This window comes from Acomys minous (assembly GCF_964271855.1).
Source record: "Acomys minous genome assembly, chromosome: 12".
Classification (NCBI taxonomy): Eukaryota; Metazoa; Chordata; class Mammalia; order Rodentia; family Muridae; genus Acomys; species Acomys minous.
The window spans coordinates 91,719,799-91,735,913 of NC_140493.1; the positions used below are offsets into that span (position 1 = coordinate 91,719,799).

Consider the following 16,115-nt stretch of genomic DNA (forward strand, 5'->3'; position numbering starts at 1 on the left):
CACACGAGTGCCAAGAGGTGAGGATAATTTGGGTCATTATGGAGGTCACCCCAAGAAGTGATCGATATATAGACAACATCTGAAAGCACAGGACGAGACGTGACTAAGCAGGGAGTGAGTATAGAGGGGACATGGAGGATGGAGCCAACATCCCAGGTTCGTAGAGAGGAGCCTAAGAGGAAGCTTCCAGTGGGAGTGGTGTCTCGGCGACACACGGCAGGGATAGGGGTGGGGGCATTTCGAAGAGCAAGGAAGGCTGAGAGATGAAGATAGCTCGGAAATGACTTTTAGGTTTACATCTGATCACACCGCTTTTGAAATCCTTAAATCTCTCACCACTCAGAGATTCAGATGTAACTAATAAGCAAAACTAATAGTTTAAGGCTGTAACTATTCACAGGCGTTTGAGAAGACCACAGTAGTGACATCAGGCTGGGGGCCTTGCTTAGAACAGGCCTAGGAAGCCTCTTCAGGTCTGAAAGGTCAGGCTCATCTAAGACAGTGCTGGAAGAGGGTGCCTTGACACAGAGAGATGCGTGCATGAGGAGGGAGATGAAGAGCAGACTCGACTCCACTAAGAACTTAGAGGAAGGTGACATCAGACAGCTGAGCCCTGAAACAAACCAGCTAAAACTGGAATTACCCTCTGAGGTCTTTCTCAGCTGTAGACATTTTCAGGCTAAATTTTTTCTCCCTCCTCTGCCCACTTAGGTACTCCTTACTAATCTTTCACTTGATTTTGTCATCCCATTTTGGTTCCAGAGAGTAGACAATAATGGGACACACACACACACACACAGACACACATAGGCACAGACATACACAGACACTGACATACAGACACAGACACACACAGACACACAGACACAGACACAGACACACACAGATACACAGACACACATAGACACACACAGGTACACACAGACACAGACACACAGACACAGGCACACACAGACACCCAGACACACCCAGACACAGACGCAGACACACAGACACACGCAGACACACACAGACACACACAGGCACACAGACACAGACACACAAAGACACACACACACAGAGACACACACACACACACACACAGACACATACAGGCACACACACACAGACACACAGACAAAGACACACACAGGCACACAGACACACAGACACACACAGGAACACACACACAGACACACAGACAAAGACACACACAGACACACAGACATAGACACACAAAGACACACACAGACACACACACACACACACACACACACACACACACACACACACACACAGAACTCTGAGGCTAGAAGCATAGAAGCAGATCAACTGTAGCACACTGAGGTCCTGGGTTCAATCCTGATCACTGCAACAAAGGGAAAAAAAAGGAAAAAAAAATGCTATTCTTCCTTTGCCTCAACTGGGTACTGTCTAGGGCCAACACTTTCTGAGTCCCTGGTGTTTTATGTAGACTGCCTCATTTAATCTCTACAAAACTGGAGGCAGGAGAGAAGGTTACAATGGGTAAGAGAGCCTTTGCGAGGAATTGAATTAGAAGCAGCACACGCAGAAAAAGCAGGGCAGACATATAGTCCTGGCATTGTGGGCCTGAGAACCTCAGGGCCAGCCCACCTAGCTTCCGGGTCATTGAGAGAAAAAGTCTCAAGGGGGAGAGAGAAAGAAAGTGAGAAGCCCAAAGTCCTGCTCTGGCCTGCACATGCATGGCTGCAGATGTGTGCACCTGCACGGTCCTGTGCACGCAACACACACGTAGTCACTCAAGATTAAGTAACAGAGCTATGACTTGAACCCAGGCTGCCTTCAGAGCCCTGCGTCTTCCTCACTAAATCCTACGCTTGCTTTCTTTCGGGAGCGTTGGGTTTGACAACTTAGATCAAACCACCATCTCCTCTGGTTTAGACTTCGGTTCTCTTCTATCTCAGCTCAGAACTTGGCTTCTGTCATTGGCTTGCGGGTCTGACTCACTGTCATAAAGCCCCACCCTGGGCCTCACCAGTGCCAGCTAGGAGGAAGGAGAACAAAGCAAGAGAGGTCCCCGCCCTTGGATCTTGTTACCCGTATGTGCGTTATTCCTTTTTTTTTCACTGCCTCATTGATTTCTGAATGAAACACTTACTTGCCTCCAAATAACCTGATTCCCCTCTTTCCCCATTCTTCCTTAGAATTTCTGTGAGCCCTCTGTCAAGGTGTCACCTTGTCTGGTAGATGCCTACCTCGGCCCTTGGGTGTTACACTCTCAAGACCAGGACCAAGTCTTATTCACCATTGCATCTCCTGTCTTCCAGTCTGTAGGGACTCATTAAACGTATGGAATTAAGTTGTATAGGGACTCATTGTAGGAAAGAAGGCCTAGAAAGGGAATAGAGTGACTGTTCTCTCCTAGAGTGGAAAAGAGGACATTTCAGCAACTTCAGCTGTGCTGGCACAGAGAGGATAGCTCCCTAAAATAACCTTAACTTAATCTCCAGCCTCAATTTTTTTTTTTTGGTCTGATTGCTTAGGTACTTCATTATCAATAGCTTCAAAGCTTGTGCCTATGCCTTTGAACTTATTGATGAGATCAAAGAGGTACACACTTCACTTTAATATTGCCACTAGTCTTTAATTAAAGTGATGTTAAAGTAACAATACTATTCCATCAAAGCTCTGGGGTCAAACAAATGGTCCAGGTGACCAGAAAAAAAAAAAAAAAAAAAAAAAAAGAAAAAACAACCCAAAAAACCTTAGTGGGAAGACTTCTTCAGGCCCAGGGAGGTGTAAGGTGATTTGGGATTGCAGTGAAGATCAACACAGCCCACGGGGATTTGTAACTGGGTATTGTTCCATAAATGCTGACAAGACCCAACATGAATAGAGAGAACCCAAAAGAAGGGGAAACCGGCCCAAACAGACACTCAATGAATTGATACAGTGCACGGGAGCGATAGCTTCTGGCCATAAACGTTGCATTCCGAAGGAACCAGGGTGAGGTCTTACATCGCTTCCTCAAGTTCCTGAACTTGGGATGAAACCACTTCGCCATTCACTATCTCCTGCACAACCGTCTTGATCTTCCGAGTTTTATTTGGGTCTAAAGGTTAAAAGCAGAAAAGGAAGGGTGGGGGTGGGGGTGGGGGTGGGGTGAGGTGGGAGAATACTTATTACTAACCAATCACCAGCCCAAAGTTTATTCTTCTTCGACTTAAGCTTTACATCATATTTAGACTTTTGGAAGTGACTTCTACTGCAAACCAAATGAGTTTTATTTAGCGGAAATGAAACTCAGTTCTGTCTTGTGCACAAATCAAAACACTCTATGTCTCCCACCATTTCACTGTTCCCCAGGGCCTTGCTAAGTAGCCCAGGATGGCCTGGTGCTCACTATCTTCTTTGTTTTCTTTTCCTTCTGAGAGATGAGATGGTAGGCAAGCACCACCAGGCCTGGTGCACTTAAAAATGTTTAAGAAGTGTACGTGGTGGCTCACGCCTGTAATCCCAGCACTCGGGAGGCCGAGGCAGGCGGATCTCTGTGAGTTCGAGGCCAGCCTAGTCTTCATCAAGAGTACCATGGCAACCAGGGCTACACAGAAAAACCCTGTTTCCTGGTGCTCATTGTGCCTTCCTGGATTAGGATTCTCATCACTTGAGCTTGCTGAGCCTTTTAATGCACTACCCACTGCTCAGTTTGCCTCAGGAGAGGCACTGATGTATCCTCTGCTCAGAACACAAATATATTTTAAGTTATTTATGCTCAACATTAGAACGAACTTACAGTTTAGTCATTAACGAATGAGATTCGGACTTATTTTTAATGGTTCTTAGTGTCCATACCTTTAGAGGAATCGACTGATGGTGTCTGAGGTTTGGAGACAGCGAGGGATGAGCTTTCATCAAAACCGTCGCTGTAAAGAAATCAAAGGCTGTGCTCACATGACTGTTGGGTAAGGGTGAATCTGCTGCTTCTGTGTAAGCACCAAGGATGCCTTTGCAACCACAAGGAACAATAGAGATGCTATTACTAGTTTCTTGGCTGCCTGATGCACCCTGAGGGTAACCAATGGGACTAACTTGTTTCTAAAGTGCCTACAATGGGCTCTGGGGGAGGCAGCTTAGTCTCAGAAATCGGCTTTCTTATTTGACAATCTGGAGATCTTCCCCTCCAGATTAGACAGCTATTGTTTATGGCAGGCTTGCTACCTTGGGATCATGGGACAGGGGTAGTCCAGATGGCTACTATGGATGCATCATCCCTAGCATCAGGTCATCAGGTGGTTCTTCTAGAACATGGAAGTGTTCATTCATAATGAGCAACTCATTAATGCTCCCTGTAACACCTAAGTCCTCACTTACAATGTAAGTGCTCATTTACGGGGCGGGGGGGGGGGGGATATTTTGCTAATTAATATCAAGTGAGATAATGGCTGAATACATTTTGTATCGTATTTAGGATAAACAAATGTATTTTCTAGATTTGTTGTTTTCCTTTGTTCCTCCTGTGTGTGTGTGTGTGTGTATGTTCGTGTATTGGTCCTGGACTACCCCTTGTTTGAGACACACTGAGCCATAACCTTCTGGGGATATTCCTGTCTCCACCTCGCATCTCCAGTAGGAGTGATGAGATTAGAGAAACGCTTTATATAGGTTTGGGGATCTGGACTCACTTCTTTATACTTGCAAGCTCTTTACCCTCTGAGCTTCTTCCTCGCCCACTCCTTCCTGCAGACAGTCTTACTATGTAAGGTGTAGCCCAGGTTGGTCTGGCACTTGGCCTTCTGCTGCCTCAGATTTCTGAGTGCTGGGGTTACTGGCAAAATTTATTCCTTGTTTAATCTACTACAACACTCTTCTCTTTTCCCATTGCAGGAGAAAAAAAAAAACCAAAAAACAAAAACAACCCAATCTGCATCAGTTGTCCACTGTCTATCAGCCCCTGCGATGTTTCTGACGCTCACCCTTGGGTGTCCCCGTCCAGCAGGCGGCGGTAGGTCTCAATCTCCATCTCAAGGCGGGCCTTGACGCCCAGCAGACGCTGGTGGTCCGCGTTCTGGCGCTCAGCGTCGGCCCGCACCTGTTGGAGTTGCTCCTCCAGGCTGCCTATAAGCTGTTGCACTTGAGACAGCTGGCAGCAGTAACCACCCTCGGTTTCAGCCAGCGAGCCTTCCAGGGATGACTTCTGCAAAGTGGGGGAGAGACAGAGCAGAGTGGGGGATCCGAAAACAGGTAGGCAGCCCACGGTCCAGCGTACAGTGGGTGCGACGTTTTTTTGGGAAGCCAAAGGATGTCGCATCTCTCTCTGCGCATGTCTGTTTACCCTACCATGGCGAGCTGGGACTGGAGTTCAATCTCCAGGTTCTGCACCAAGCGCTTCAGGTCGGTGACCTCGCTCTTGCTGGACTGAAGCTGCTCGGTGTTGCTGCTGATCTCTTTTCTGAGCTCTCCGCTCTGCAATAGCCAAGTAGGCAGGTTGGGGTGAGCTCTGTGCTGCCTCAAAGGGCTTTCTGGGAATGCGTCAAATCTCTCTGTCTTGGTGTTACCTTTTCAAGGAACCAGGCCTCTGCATCTTTCCGGTTTTGGTCAGCCATGGCTTCGTACTGGGCCCTCATTTCGTTGAGGATCTTGGTGAGGTCCACTCCAGGTGCAGCGTCCATTTCTACATTGACCTCACCTGGACCACCTGCCTGAAAACTTTGGAGTTCCTAGGGTCAGCAATGGAGAGAGAAGGGTGCAAGAGTTCATGTGATTAGTGGCCCTCCTCCAGATACTTTGACCTCCTTGGGCCTCTTCATCCACGATAATAATAAAATTATATTTTTGACTGAGTTGGTATAAAGGTGAAATAATGCAAGACATAACACATTTTTACTTGAAAACCTGCCTTTTCTCCTGAGTAGGAGAAAAAAAAAAACCCAAAACAAAAATCAAGATATTTTCTCAGGTTTCTTGAATGATCAAGGGCTTTGTAATCTGTGCCTGTGGTTGTTGGCTCTGCTTCTGGGACATCCACTTCCTATAATTTACCCTGAGGGAAGAGACCTGGTGTGCACATTGCTGCTGCAAAGTTAGGGCTGCAAATGGAACCTGGGCTCATACCCTATTACACACCACAGTCACTGAGGATCCAGCAGAAACGTCCTTAGAAGCCCACTGCCAGCATCCCTTCTTTCATCAGATTTTCATGTCTTATACTGAGCAAGTTTCTCCAGCACACGTGACATACATTGTTATATACAGACTTTTGTTTTAGTTTTTTGAAATACTTCATATTTATAGAAAACGTTTAATGAAGATAATTTAAATTCCTGCCACTGCTTAATAATGAGAATAATAAAATCAGAATTCTTCTTGCCATCCTGAGTCTAAGATTACATATAATCCCTTAAACCTTCATGAAAAGATTCATAGCACACACACACACACACACACACACACACACACACACACACACACACGGGAAAGAGGCCAGGTTGGGGTGGGGGCTAGGCGGTGCACGTACAAGAACGCCGAAATTAGTAGCTAATTTAATACATAGACAATATATTCTCTAACTTTGCTAATTCAAATTTGTAACTTTTGGGTCTGGGAGAAAAAGACTAAAACTATCTAACCTCCTCATGGTTCTTCTTCAGGTAGGCCAGCTCCTCAGTCAGGTTCTCAGTCTGCGCCTCCAGGTCAGCTCTGGCCAGGGTCAGCTCGTCCAGCACCCTGCGCAGCCCGTTGATGTCGGCCTCCACGCTCATGCGCAGGGCCAGCTCGTTCTCATACCTGAAAGCCAAGTGCCAACAGCTTAGGAAGTCAACATTAACACAACCATTGCCATGGGGCCTTGGCCATCTTCAGGGCTATTTGATGTATGGATCTGTGTGCACGGAGAGCCAGAGATAATGGTGCATCTCTGCAATCCCAGTCCTTGGGAAGAGGAGGCAGGGAGACCATGAGTTCAAGGTCATTCTCAGGTACATAGTGAGTTCAAGGTCAGCCTGAGATACATGAGACCCTGTTCCCCTTAAAGAAGAAGGATGAGGAAGAAGAGGGGAGGAGGAAGAGAAGGAAGAAAATAATAATAATAATAATAATAAAATAATAATAATAATAATAATAATAATAATACACTAAAAGTGTATGATGCAATTTTGTATTCTCTCTCTCTCTCTCTCTCTCTCTCTCTCTCTCTCTCTCTCTCTCTCTCTGTATTTATGTATGATTTCTTACTGTTCATCTGGAGAGAAGGGAATAAAGACGAAGAAATAATGAGATGATAACTTTCTACCAACAGTGACCCTTGCATCCCTGGAAGCAGGTTCTAACACCATCCTAAAACTAGCTGGAAATGAACTGATAGTTACTGTGTTTGCTTGATTTCTTTTGTGGGTAGTTTTAAACCTTAATGCTTCACTAGTAGCTTTTTCTGGCTCTTCCCAGGGTCAGGACCATTGCCATTACAGCTTCCTGTCGGGACATTTTGTAATAGACAAAGGAAATTAGTTTGTATTCCCTCTGCACAGAAGGGTGGGGTATGGGAAAGGAGCTAGAATATAAAAAATAAATGCATGGTTCATCTTTCAGCTGTATGTGTCACCAGGGAAATGATTGTTCCATTTAACCCCTTGGCAAAAATATCAATCCATTTTGACACATCGAAAATTCAGGTTTAAACATAGGCATAATTATCATGTTGGCTTATGACTCACTGTGAAAAGAGGACCCGTAGCCCCAGGTGGAAGCAACTTATAACCTAAGTCTGTGTAGGGGGAACGGCTTGACTTTCAGTGCTCTTTAAACGCTCTGTGTGGACTTAGGCGAGCACTGAAGGTGTGGGGCTTGTGGACTTGAGGATATTGGAACCCTTTGCCATCAATGGAGGCAGGAAGTGGGGAGTGGGAGGAGGAGAGTTATCATCGGTGGACTCACTTCATCCTGAAGTCCTCGGCAGCCAGCCTTGCATTGTCAATCTGCAAGAGGATCTGGGCATTTCCCACGCTGGCAGAAATGATCTGAAAGAACAGGGGGAGGCACAGGAAAATGAGCTCTAAACTACTGTAGGTTCACAAGCCTCATTTTGGACGTTAAGAGAGTAAATGGTGATGCTAAATGCTTTTTCCTTCCATCCAAACTCTATTTTAACATCACTCTACTTTCATCTTTCCAAGTAGCAAGTTTCTATATGGCTTTTCCATACATCTTTAGTTTTGGTTGCTCTTCTCTCCCCACCCCTATCTTCCCCTCCGTCCCCCCACCTCATCCTTGTTTAAAGCGTTCCGTGTCGGTATTCCCCTCTCCACTTCATACCACATATGTTTTTCTGCGCCACCCCCTTAAGCACTCCTCTCTTGCTTTCTGGTCTCTACAGGCACGCGTGCAACCCAGACACAGAAACCTAAACAGTCCAAACTAGCATCCACATCTGAAAGATGGCCTTTGCCTCTCTGGGCTCAGGTTACCTCACTCAGTATAATGGTCTGCAGTTCCATTTTCCTAAGCCAAAGGCTGTGGAGGTGGCTCAGGGAGAGAGAACACTCACTTGGTCACATGCTTGAAAGCCCTGCATTTGCTCCCCAGCGCCCCAACAAACAAAACAAATAGTAAAGCAAAAATCTCCGAAGGGTTTAAGATAGCTTCGTTTTCTCCTCCTCCTCCTCCTCCTCCTCTCCTTTTTGAATATTTTTTGAGACATGGTTTCTTTGTGTAGCACTGGCTGTCCTGGACTCATTATGTAGACCGGGCTGGCCTCAAACTCACAGAGATCTGCCTGCCTCTGCCTCTCAAATGCTGGGATTAAAGGTGTGTGCCACCACGCCTTGCTGACAGCTTCATTTTCAAAAGCAAATATATTGGTAAAAAATAATGTTGAAGCTGAGTTCCACCTGTAATCCCAGGATTCAGGGAGGCAGAGGCAGGCGGATCTCTGTGAGTTTGAGGCCAGCCTGGTCTACAAAGCGAGTCTAGGACAGCCAAGGCTACACAGAGAAACCCTGTCTTGAAAAACAAACAAACAAACAAACAAATAAAAAAGTTGAAAAGTTTAGAAATGTGCATTTCTTTCAAGAAGGCCACAGAAGGACAGCCATTTTATGATGAATGGAGCAGCACTTCTGAGCCTCTTGAGAGGAGAAAATTCTCCAAAGCACAATCTATTAAAAAAAAACTAAGTTAAGAGGATTTATTATTATAAAACATTGTAATACTTTTAAAGGTTTCTAACACCCTTCTCTTTACCTTATTCTTGAGGTCTTCAATCAGTGGGTAATATTTGCTGTAATCTCTCCGGGACCCGGAGTCTCCGGTCCTTTGGGTTTCATACCACTCTCGAATTTTGCTTTCCAGTTCTTCATTCGCCTCCTCCAGAGCGCGAACCTTACCCAGGTAGGAAGCTAGTCTGTCATTCAGGTTCTGCATAGTTTCTTTCTCAGAACCGGAAAGAAGCCCTCCATCATTGCCAGAGACAATACACAGAGAGCCACCGCCCGAGCCTCCCCCTGTCCCCATCCCCAGCCCTCCCAGGCCACCTCCCAGAGGTCCCCCGTAGGCAGTGCCAAACCCTGCCAAGGAACCTGTGGAGCCACCGCTAAGGCCAGAGCCACAACCAAACATGGAAACAGCAGAAAAGAGCCCCCCACAGCCAACGCCAAAGCCAGAGGCCGTTCCTCCATAGCCACTGGCAACACTAGAGGTGGATGCACCCCAAGGTCTGCCTGCTGCCCCGTTCTGTGAGGATGACCTCCTGGACATCCCAGAGGTGAGGACTGAAAGCGACATGCTGCTGTTGAAGAGAGAGGGAGAGTGAGTGAGAGTGAGAGTGAGAGAGAGAGAGCTTGGCAAGGTGGTGACCCCAAGAGAGGCTGCAGTGCTGCTATGCCAGAAGGAGTCACGCCTTTATAGGCTGTGGAGGTGGGGGTTGCAGTTGAACAGTTCACTTTCCATTCCAACTAGGATGCCCACCCCCCTCTCCCCAGTCGGCCAGCTCAGCAGGTATGTGATTTATGCATCATGAAAATTCACTGATGTAGCTATAATTGAATAACCATTTCCATGAGGTATCTGTCACATAAGACGGCTGGGTGGAGTAGACAGGCTGTCCTAAGGAATCTGTCACCTTCCGGTTGTTTCCTTGCTTGTGTTCTCAGCACTGCCTGTGTCTTCCGGGTACCAGGAAAGGAATGGACGGACGGTTAAAGAACCCTTCTGAAGCCTCGTGCTCCCTGAAGCGCATCCCTCCTCGCCCCTGCCGGTTTCTTTTGGAGACATTATATAAGCCAGCCACTCATGCTGTGGCCCTCTCTGCAGAAACAGCTCCAGAGGCGAATGGGGAGTGAGTGCAGTAGTGGGAGGTGGGAAACAAGTGCATTTTCGGAGCAGATACTGGGAATTTGAGTTTTCAAGGTTCTAAAAATATTTGCTGTTAGGAGCTGTGTGGTTCTTGCTTTTCTGACTTGGGGAAGCAGAGCAATTAAACACGGAAATGCGCTGTTTGGAAGTCGAATGGTGTAGTTACACACTCCGAGCTGGCTTTCTTAGTAAACCGCAACACTGGGGCTCTTGGGCCGAATGTTCACTACTGTTCCTTCAATGATGTCACCCATGAGAATTTTATAATAAATGTGTTGACTGAATGGATTGTATATCACCTATGTCTTTGCACCGTTAACAATGTAAACAGAGGGAACCACTGTCAAAAAAAAAAAAAAAAAAAAGAAATGATTATAACTCTAAGCTCAGGAAGCGAACAAGACATCTTCGCTGAGAAAGAGGGATTCGCTTTTGCAGTCAGAACAGCCAATGGTAGGCCGTCTTATTAAATTTCTTCCCAAATGCTTTGCGAAACACCATCCTAAGGATTTTACCCAGGGGCTGGAGAGTTGGCTCGGTGCTTGAGAACACTTGCTGAAGCCAGGTTCAGTTCCCCTGCACTCACAGGGCAGCTCCCAACTTCTAATTCCAGCCCCAGGGGCTCGATCTAATATTTCCAGTCTCAGTGGGCACCGGCAATCATGTGTATATGCCCACCTGCAGATGCACATGCGTATACATTACTAAATAATAAATGTGTTTATGTGGCGTCTTCATTTTCTAAAAACTAACATTCCCTATTATGCTTTCTTCTTTGGCAGTTTTTTTTTTTTAAATGTCGCATGAAAATATTCTGATGGGAAGTGTGTTAACTTAACAGGTTAACTTGAAAGGAGAGAAAATGTTGACACCTGGAGGAAACCTCTAAGTGCAATTTTCCAGGTATGGAGAACAAACTCTTTAAGGAGTTTAGGTTACAGGCATTCAGCTGGGTGAGAAAGGGAAAGGGCTTTCTTTTATATACTTTTGTGAGATGGTGGTCCAAGTCTCTATATTACTCATTATAATTTAATTCTATTATTGAAAATACCTCTCTATGGGATGCACATAATCCTGCTCCGTCTTGATGTGCCTGGGTGGGTTGGTACCTGTGGGTGGTCTCCCCTTCTCTGAGGAAAAGGGGAGGGGGAGGGGTGTGTGTGAGGATGGGACTGTGATCAGTCTGTAAAGTGAATAAATACATTTATTAGTAAAAATAACTATATATGTAGAGAATATGAGAGCTGTTCTAAAATAAAGAAGATACAGGTATAGGTGACTATATTTTATATGTTTTGAACACAATTGGTTATATTATTTAATTAAAATGCCATAACAACCACCTGGACACCATCCATGCCTGGCTCATTTTACAAAAATCAGCCTTTTTTTTTTTTCTCTTGATAAGCTAAACTGCTGAGCCACGAATGTGTATTACAGAATTAGGAAAGTTTTTGACATAGAGACAAGCAGCCTGGTGCACTGAGTGTTAACAGACTTCAGCACAGTATCCTAGAGGGTCGAGGTGTTACTGCCATCCTAATGAGACTATTTGCGTGTGCCCAGAAGGCTCTGGTTCACAGGAGCCCACAGCAGAGCCTTTCATAGATGCTCCATGCTTCTTGGGAGCCCTGGATCTTTTTTCTGGCCTTTACGTCATCAGAGTTGGCCTCAAGGCCAGTCCTTGCTTTACGGTGGCAGAGTGCCAATCTGAAGCCTTGATTCCTCCTCACTCAGAATCCACCGCCACCTAAAGATCCAGAGAGTGCTTGCCCTTATTTCACCCCAGTGGTGAAATCTTTGCCAAGCCCGAGTTGGAGCTGTCCATAGGGGACTCAGGGGCAGATGCAGAAGGTCATACTGGAGCATGGTGGCAGGCCTCCATAAGGAATACCCAGGATCAAATAGAGTTTGATCGCTCACCTTTTCAAATCACTATCCCAGGGTCAAGAGTGTTAAACCCGTGGTGACATCACAGTGACATCCACTCACAACTCCCCTTCACCTCATTAAATAAGGGACACGTGTGAGGGACGCATTGTCCTCCCAACCTGTGCAGCCATGATGAACAAGCGGGGGCGTTCAAGTGCAAGATTTGCAGAAATTATACGTTTGCTGTAGACCTGTGGGAAGGACCGGCGGATTCAGGCAGCTGAGGTTTGATGGGAGAGTCTGCAACTCACTTGCTTCCTTTCTTGGGAGAAATGCAACGTTGTTAAGTGGCAGTGCCAAGCACTGCAGGCCCAGATGGAGGCGTCACCAAGGATCCCTCCAGTCTGTGTTCCAAGTTTGTTGGCTGAGCTTGTCCTTGTTTGAACTGTCCTCAGTTCTCAGGTTCTTGCTGTGGTCCAGAGACTGGACCAAGCGGGTCACAGACATTGTGTTTCTGGGAGCTCCCATGGTGGTACTTTTTTATCCTATTTTACAACCGAACCATCTCAAGCGCAGGGCATTGGCTTATTTAAGGCAGAGATAGAATTTGGGTCTGCCGTATATCCCACAGACAGCGCAACCCTGCTGCTGCTCTCAGTGCAAATAGAAAGGACACGCCTGTGGCCTCTCTGACTGTGAGATTGGAGTTCTCTCCTACACACCAACCAGAAACCCTGTCTCTGTCCTTCCTGGAATTTCTTAGGGCACAGGCTAAGACCCACAAAATGATTTTCTGTGGCTTATAAAAAAATGACGCCATGCGAAATTCTGCAGGTGTGTCTCTGGTTTGGGTTTTGTCCTCTGGCCTTGTCGCCAGATATATTACAAAGCATAAGTGAGTGACATTGTGGTTATTAGGTATTACTCACAAGGAATTCTCTCCCAAGGCAGAGTGGCTCCATTTTACCACCGTGAAAACAAAACAGGGGCTGTTACTTGCTTACAGAGCCAAAAGGAATGTACCCCAAACAAACCCACCACTTCGCAGTTACGAGCACATAATAGTGTAATATGAATAACATATATTTCTGAACTTGGAGCCAAATTTGTGCTGAAATGCATGATTTACATCCTTAGTGCTTATATGTATAATTTTTTTCCTTTTTTGGTGGTGGGGGTGAGGGGGGGCGGACATGGTTTCACTGCGTAGTCTTAGCTGTCCTGGAATTCACTCTGTAGATCAGAACTGGCCTCAAACTCTCAGAGGCACCTGCCTTCTGAGTGCTGGGATTAAAGGCATGCACCACCACTGCCTGGCTACGTATTTCAGATAATTTTTCTCCACATCCACACATTAGGCTTTCATAACACACATTTACACTTCTACACATGTGTTCTTCCCAACCATAGGCTTTTTAAGTAGAGAGCAGGCATTTAACTAACTGATGTTTTATTCCTAATTCCATCTGGTTGCTTGGGTAAAACCCTTCATTTAACACATGGAGTTGTTTTGATTGAAATAACTTATTTGTAATCTGTTTAAATGTGTCACTAGAAATGCACTTCAGTTAAATATCACCCTGCCCTGCCCTTCAGGAATGCTTGATTAAAACTTACTCTGAATTCACCATAAAGGGAATAACTTTGGAGTTGGAAAGATTTCTGTTCAGGAAGGCAGGATGCTGCATTCACCCCCCCACCCACCTCCCCACCGCCCCATTGTGTGACCTGTTAGCTTAGTTGGTTGGAGGCTGGTGCTAGTCACTGGCTTCTGTCGTTGAGGTTTTAGAGGTGAGCATAATTTTCTTTGACAGCCATATAAGTGGATAAAAAGGTGGAGATGTTTCAAATAAGAACAATCCCGGGCTTGTTGGCGAAATGGTTGCATAAGTTGTGGCACAGAAAGAAAGGGCTGGAGTTAGCGTGGGTTGCTAACAAGAATTAAGTTTCTGCTAGGTATGGTGGCCAATGTTCCTGTTAGCGGTACTCTAGAGGCTGAGGCAGGAGATCTGTAAGTTGGAGGTCAGCCTGGGACACATAGGAGATTGAGAGAGACATAGGATGAGAGAGAGGGAGGAAGACAGACAGATAGACAGACAGACACATACATACACACACAGAGAGACAGATGAGAGAGAGAGAGAGAGAGAGAGAGAGAGAGAGAGAGAGAGAGAGAGAGAGAGAGAGAGAATATTGTATCTTGAATTATGTACACACCTTCCTAGCATGCATAAAACCATGAATTTGATCTCCAGAACTGCAAAAACATGTGTGTGATGTTTATAATATTATATATTTCTTATATGGCTTCCATTTTTGCATAATTTAGGGAATATTCAACATGTGGGAAATTATGTGCTGCTTATAAATCTTTAGGTCTTACTGAGCACATGCTCACCTTTTCCATGGTGGCTTGGTCAGTTACTTCCTTGATCTCGGACTGCGCTGCTCACACCCAAATTCACCTGCTGTAAATTAGACTTGACACTTGCTGCAATCCATTGGTCATGCTCACTGTAACACCTCTGGCCGTGGATTGCATTTTAAAAATCCTGTGAGTGAGTGAAGAATATGGGGTTGCTTGTGTTTTACGTTGGGCTTCTGGGCTAGGGATGAACATGAACCACCCCCCCCAAAAGGGCATGAATGATGCTGAGTTTTGGACCCAGAGTTCAATTGTTATGGAAAGCAAAGGGGGAGGATTCTAGAGGTGCAAGGACGGTGAGGAGTGGAAGGATAGGGACTCTTTAATTGGATTCAGAGGAGAGAAAATGACTATTTGCAGGGGAATTAATACAGTGAGAAGCACCAGCAGTGTGTATGGCAGACCTGTTATTTGGGGGTTGTTGTTAGGTGTCTGAGACTGACCGCTAATGAGTAAGGGGGAGGGCAGAGGTTCTGCAGAGGGGCCGCCATCATGACAATGCTAATTCTGATGTCTGAAACTTTGTCATCCTATGTGTTGGAATGACCAGCTTCCCCTGGGCGTGTGCCCATCAGACAAGGACTGGGGCTGCTTGGGTCCAATCCTGCATACAAAGTAGAAAACAGGTAAGAGAGGAACACTCCTCGCTTACAGAGAACTTACTGGTAAAACTGGAAGGAGGGACCTACCATCTGGTTCTACACGTGGGTGGGGCCGCCCTTTATTTTCTTTCAAAGATTATTTGAAAAAAACAAAAAACCCCCAAAAAACCAGAGATTACACTAAGAAGTAAGAGGAAGATAAAAAAACAAAACAAAACAAAAAAACCCAAAACCAACAAAAAACACCCCAAAACCTCTCCATTTTCTGATACGAAGCTGAGCTAAGAGTCTCAGTTCTACCTCCTGTAAGGCAATTCCAGAGCGTTGCTCTGTTGTTTTTGTCGTTGTAGTCTCTGGTATTTTCCCTTCAAAGCTTCAGACCACTCTGGAATACATCTTGGCGGGTTTAAAATAATTCACCTCTAAGATTGGTTATGTGTTTAAAAGCAACTTACTAGTTTGAGGTGACTTCTGATTCCGCAGGGCAAGAGGATGACACGGCCTGGGCTACCGTGCCTGGCTGAGAGGTGCTGCATGAAGCCTTGTGGACAGTAAGGTGCAGGCGGGGGAGCCTGACAGAGAAGAGCAGCAAAGGACATGTGCCTACCTCAAGAGCGAGTCACAGTCACTTGTCCTTGTGTGCTCTGTTGCTTAAGATGTTGTAGACAACCTGAGGCTCAGTCTTCCTGCATGCTTACTAACTGTAATTCTGGGAATCCATTCTTTTTGGTGTGTCTTCGTGTATAATTACTAATATGTAATGTGATCTCATGAAGTCCAATCATATGAAAATTTTAGTTATGATATACCGATAGGTTCATGTGAGTCTATTCTACTCACTCGGTGGCATCGCTGTGAGAATGAAATGAGAGACTATGGGATGTTTACCCCTGGTTAGCTCACAATAAGTG

The 16,115-nt window shown here is 45.7% G+C and overlaps 1 protein-coding gene across 2 annotated transcripts; it reads right to left on the reverse strand.

The window, feature by feature from the left end:
• Positions 1-2,669: 2,669 nt before the first annotated feature.
• Positions 2,670-15,833, reverse strand: KRT12 (keratin 12). 2 transcript variants are annotated; one of them, XM_084748832.1, is made up of 9 exons: positions 15,660-15,833; positions 9,196-9,333; positions 7,891-7,973; positions 6,588-6,744; positions 5,517-5,678; positions 5,299-5,424; positions 4,935-5,155; positions 3,814-3,884; positions 2,674-3,073 (listed from the first exon to the last, which is right to left on the reverse strand). In XM_084748832.1, the coding sequence occupies exons 1-9, from the start codon at positions 15,801-15,803 to the stop codon at positions 2,976-2,978; spliced, it is 1,200 nt and encodes a 399-aa protein (XP_084604958.1). In that variant the 5' UTR covers positions 15,804-15,833; the 3' UTR covers positions 2,674-2,975. The 2 variants fall into 2 exon arrangements, with proteins under 2 accessions (XP_084604957.1, XP_084604958.1); XM_084748831.1 differs by lacking the exon at positions 15,660-15,833 and having other exon boundaries at positions 2,670-3,073; positions 9,196-9,820.
• Between the last annotated feature and the right edge of the window lie 282 nt (positions 15,834-16,115).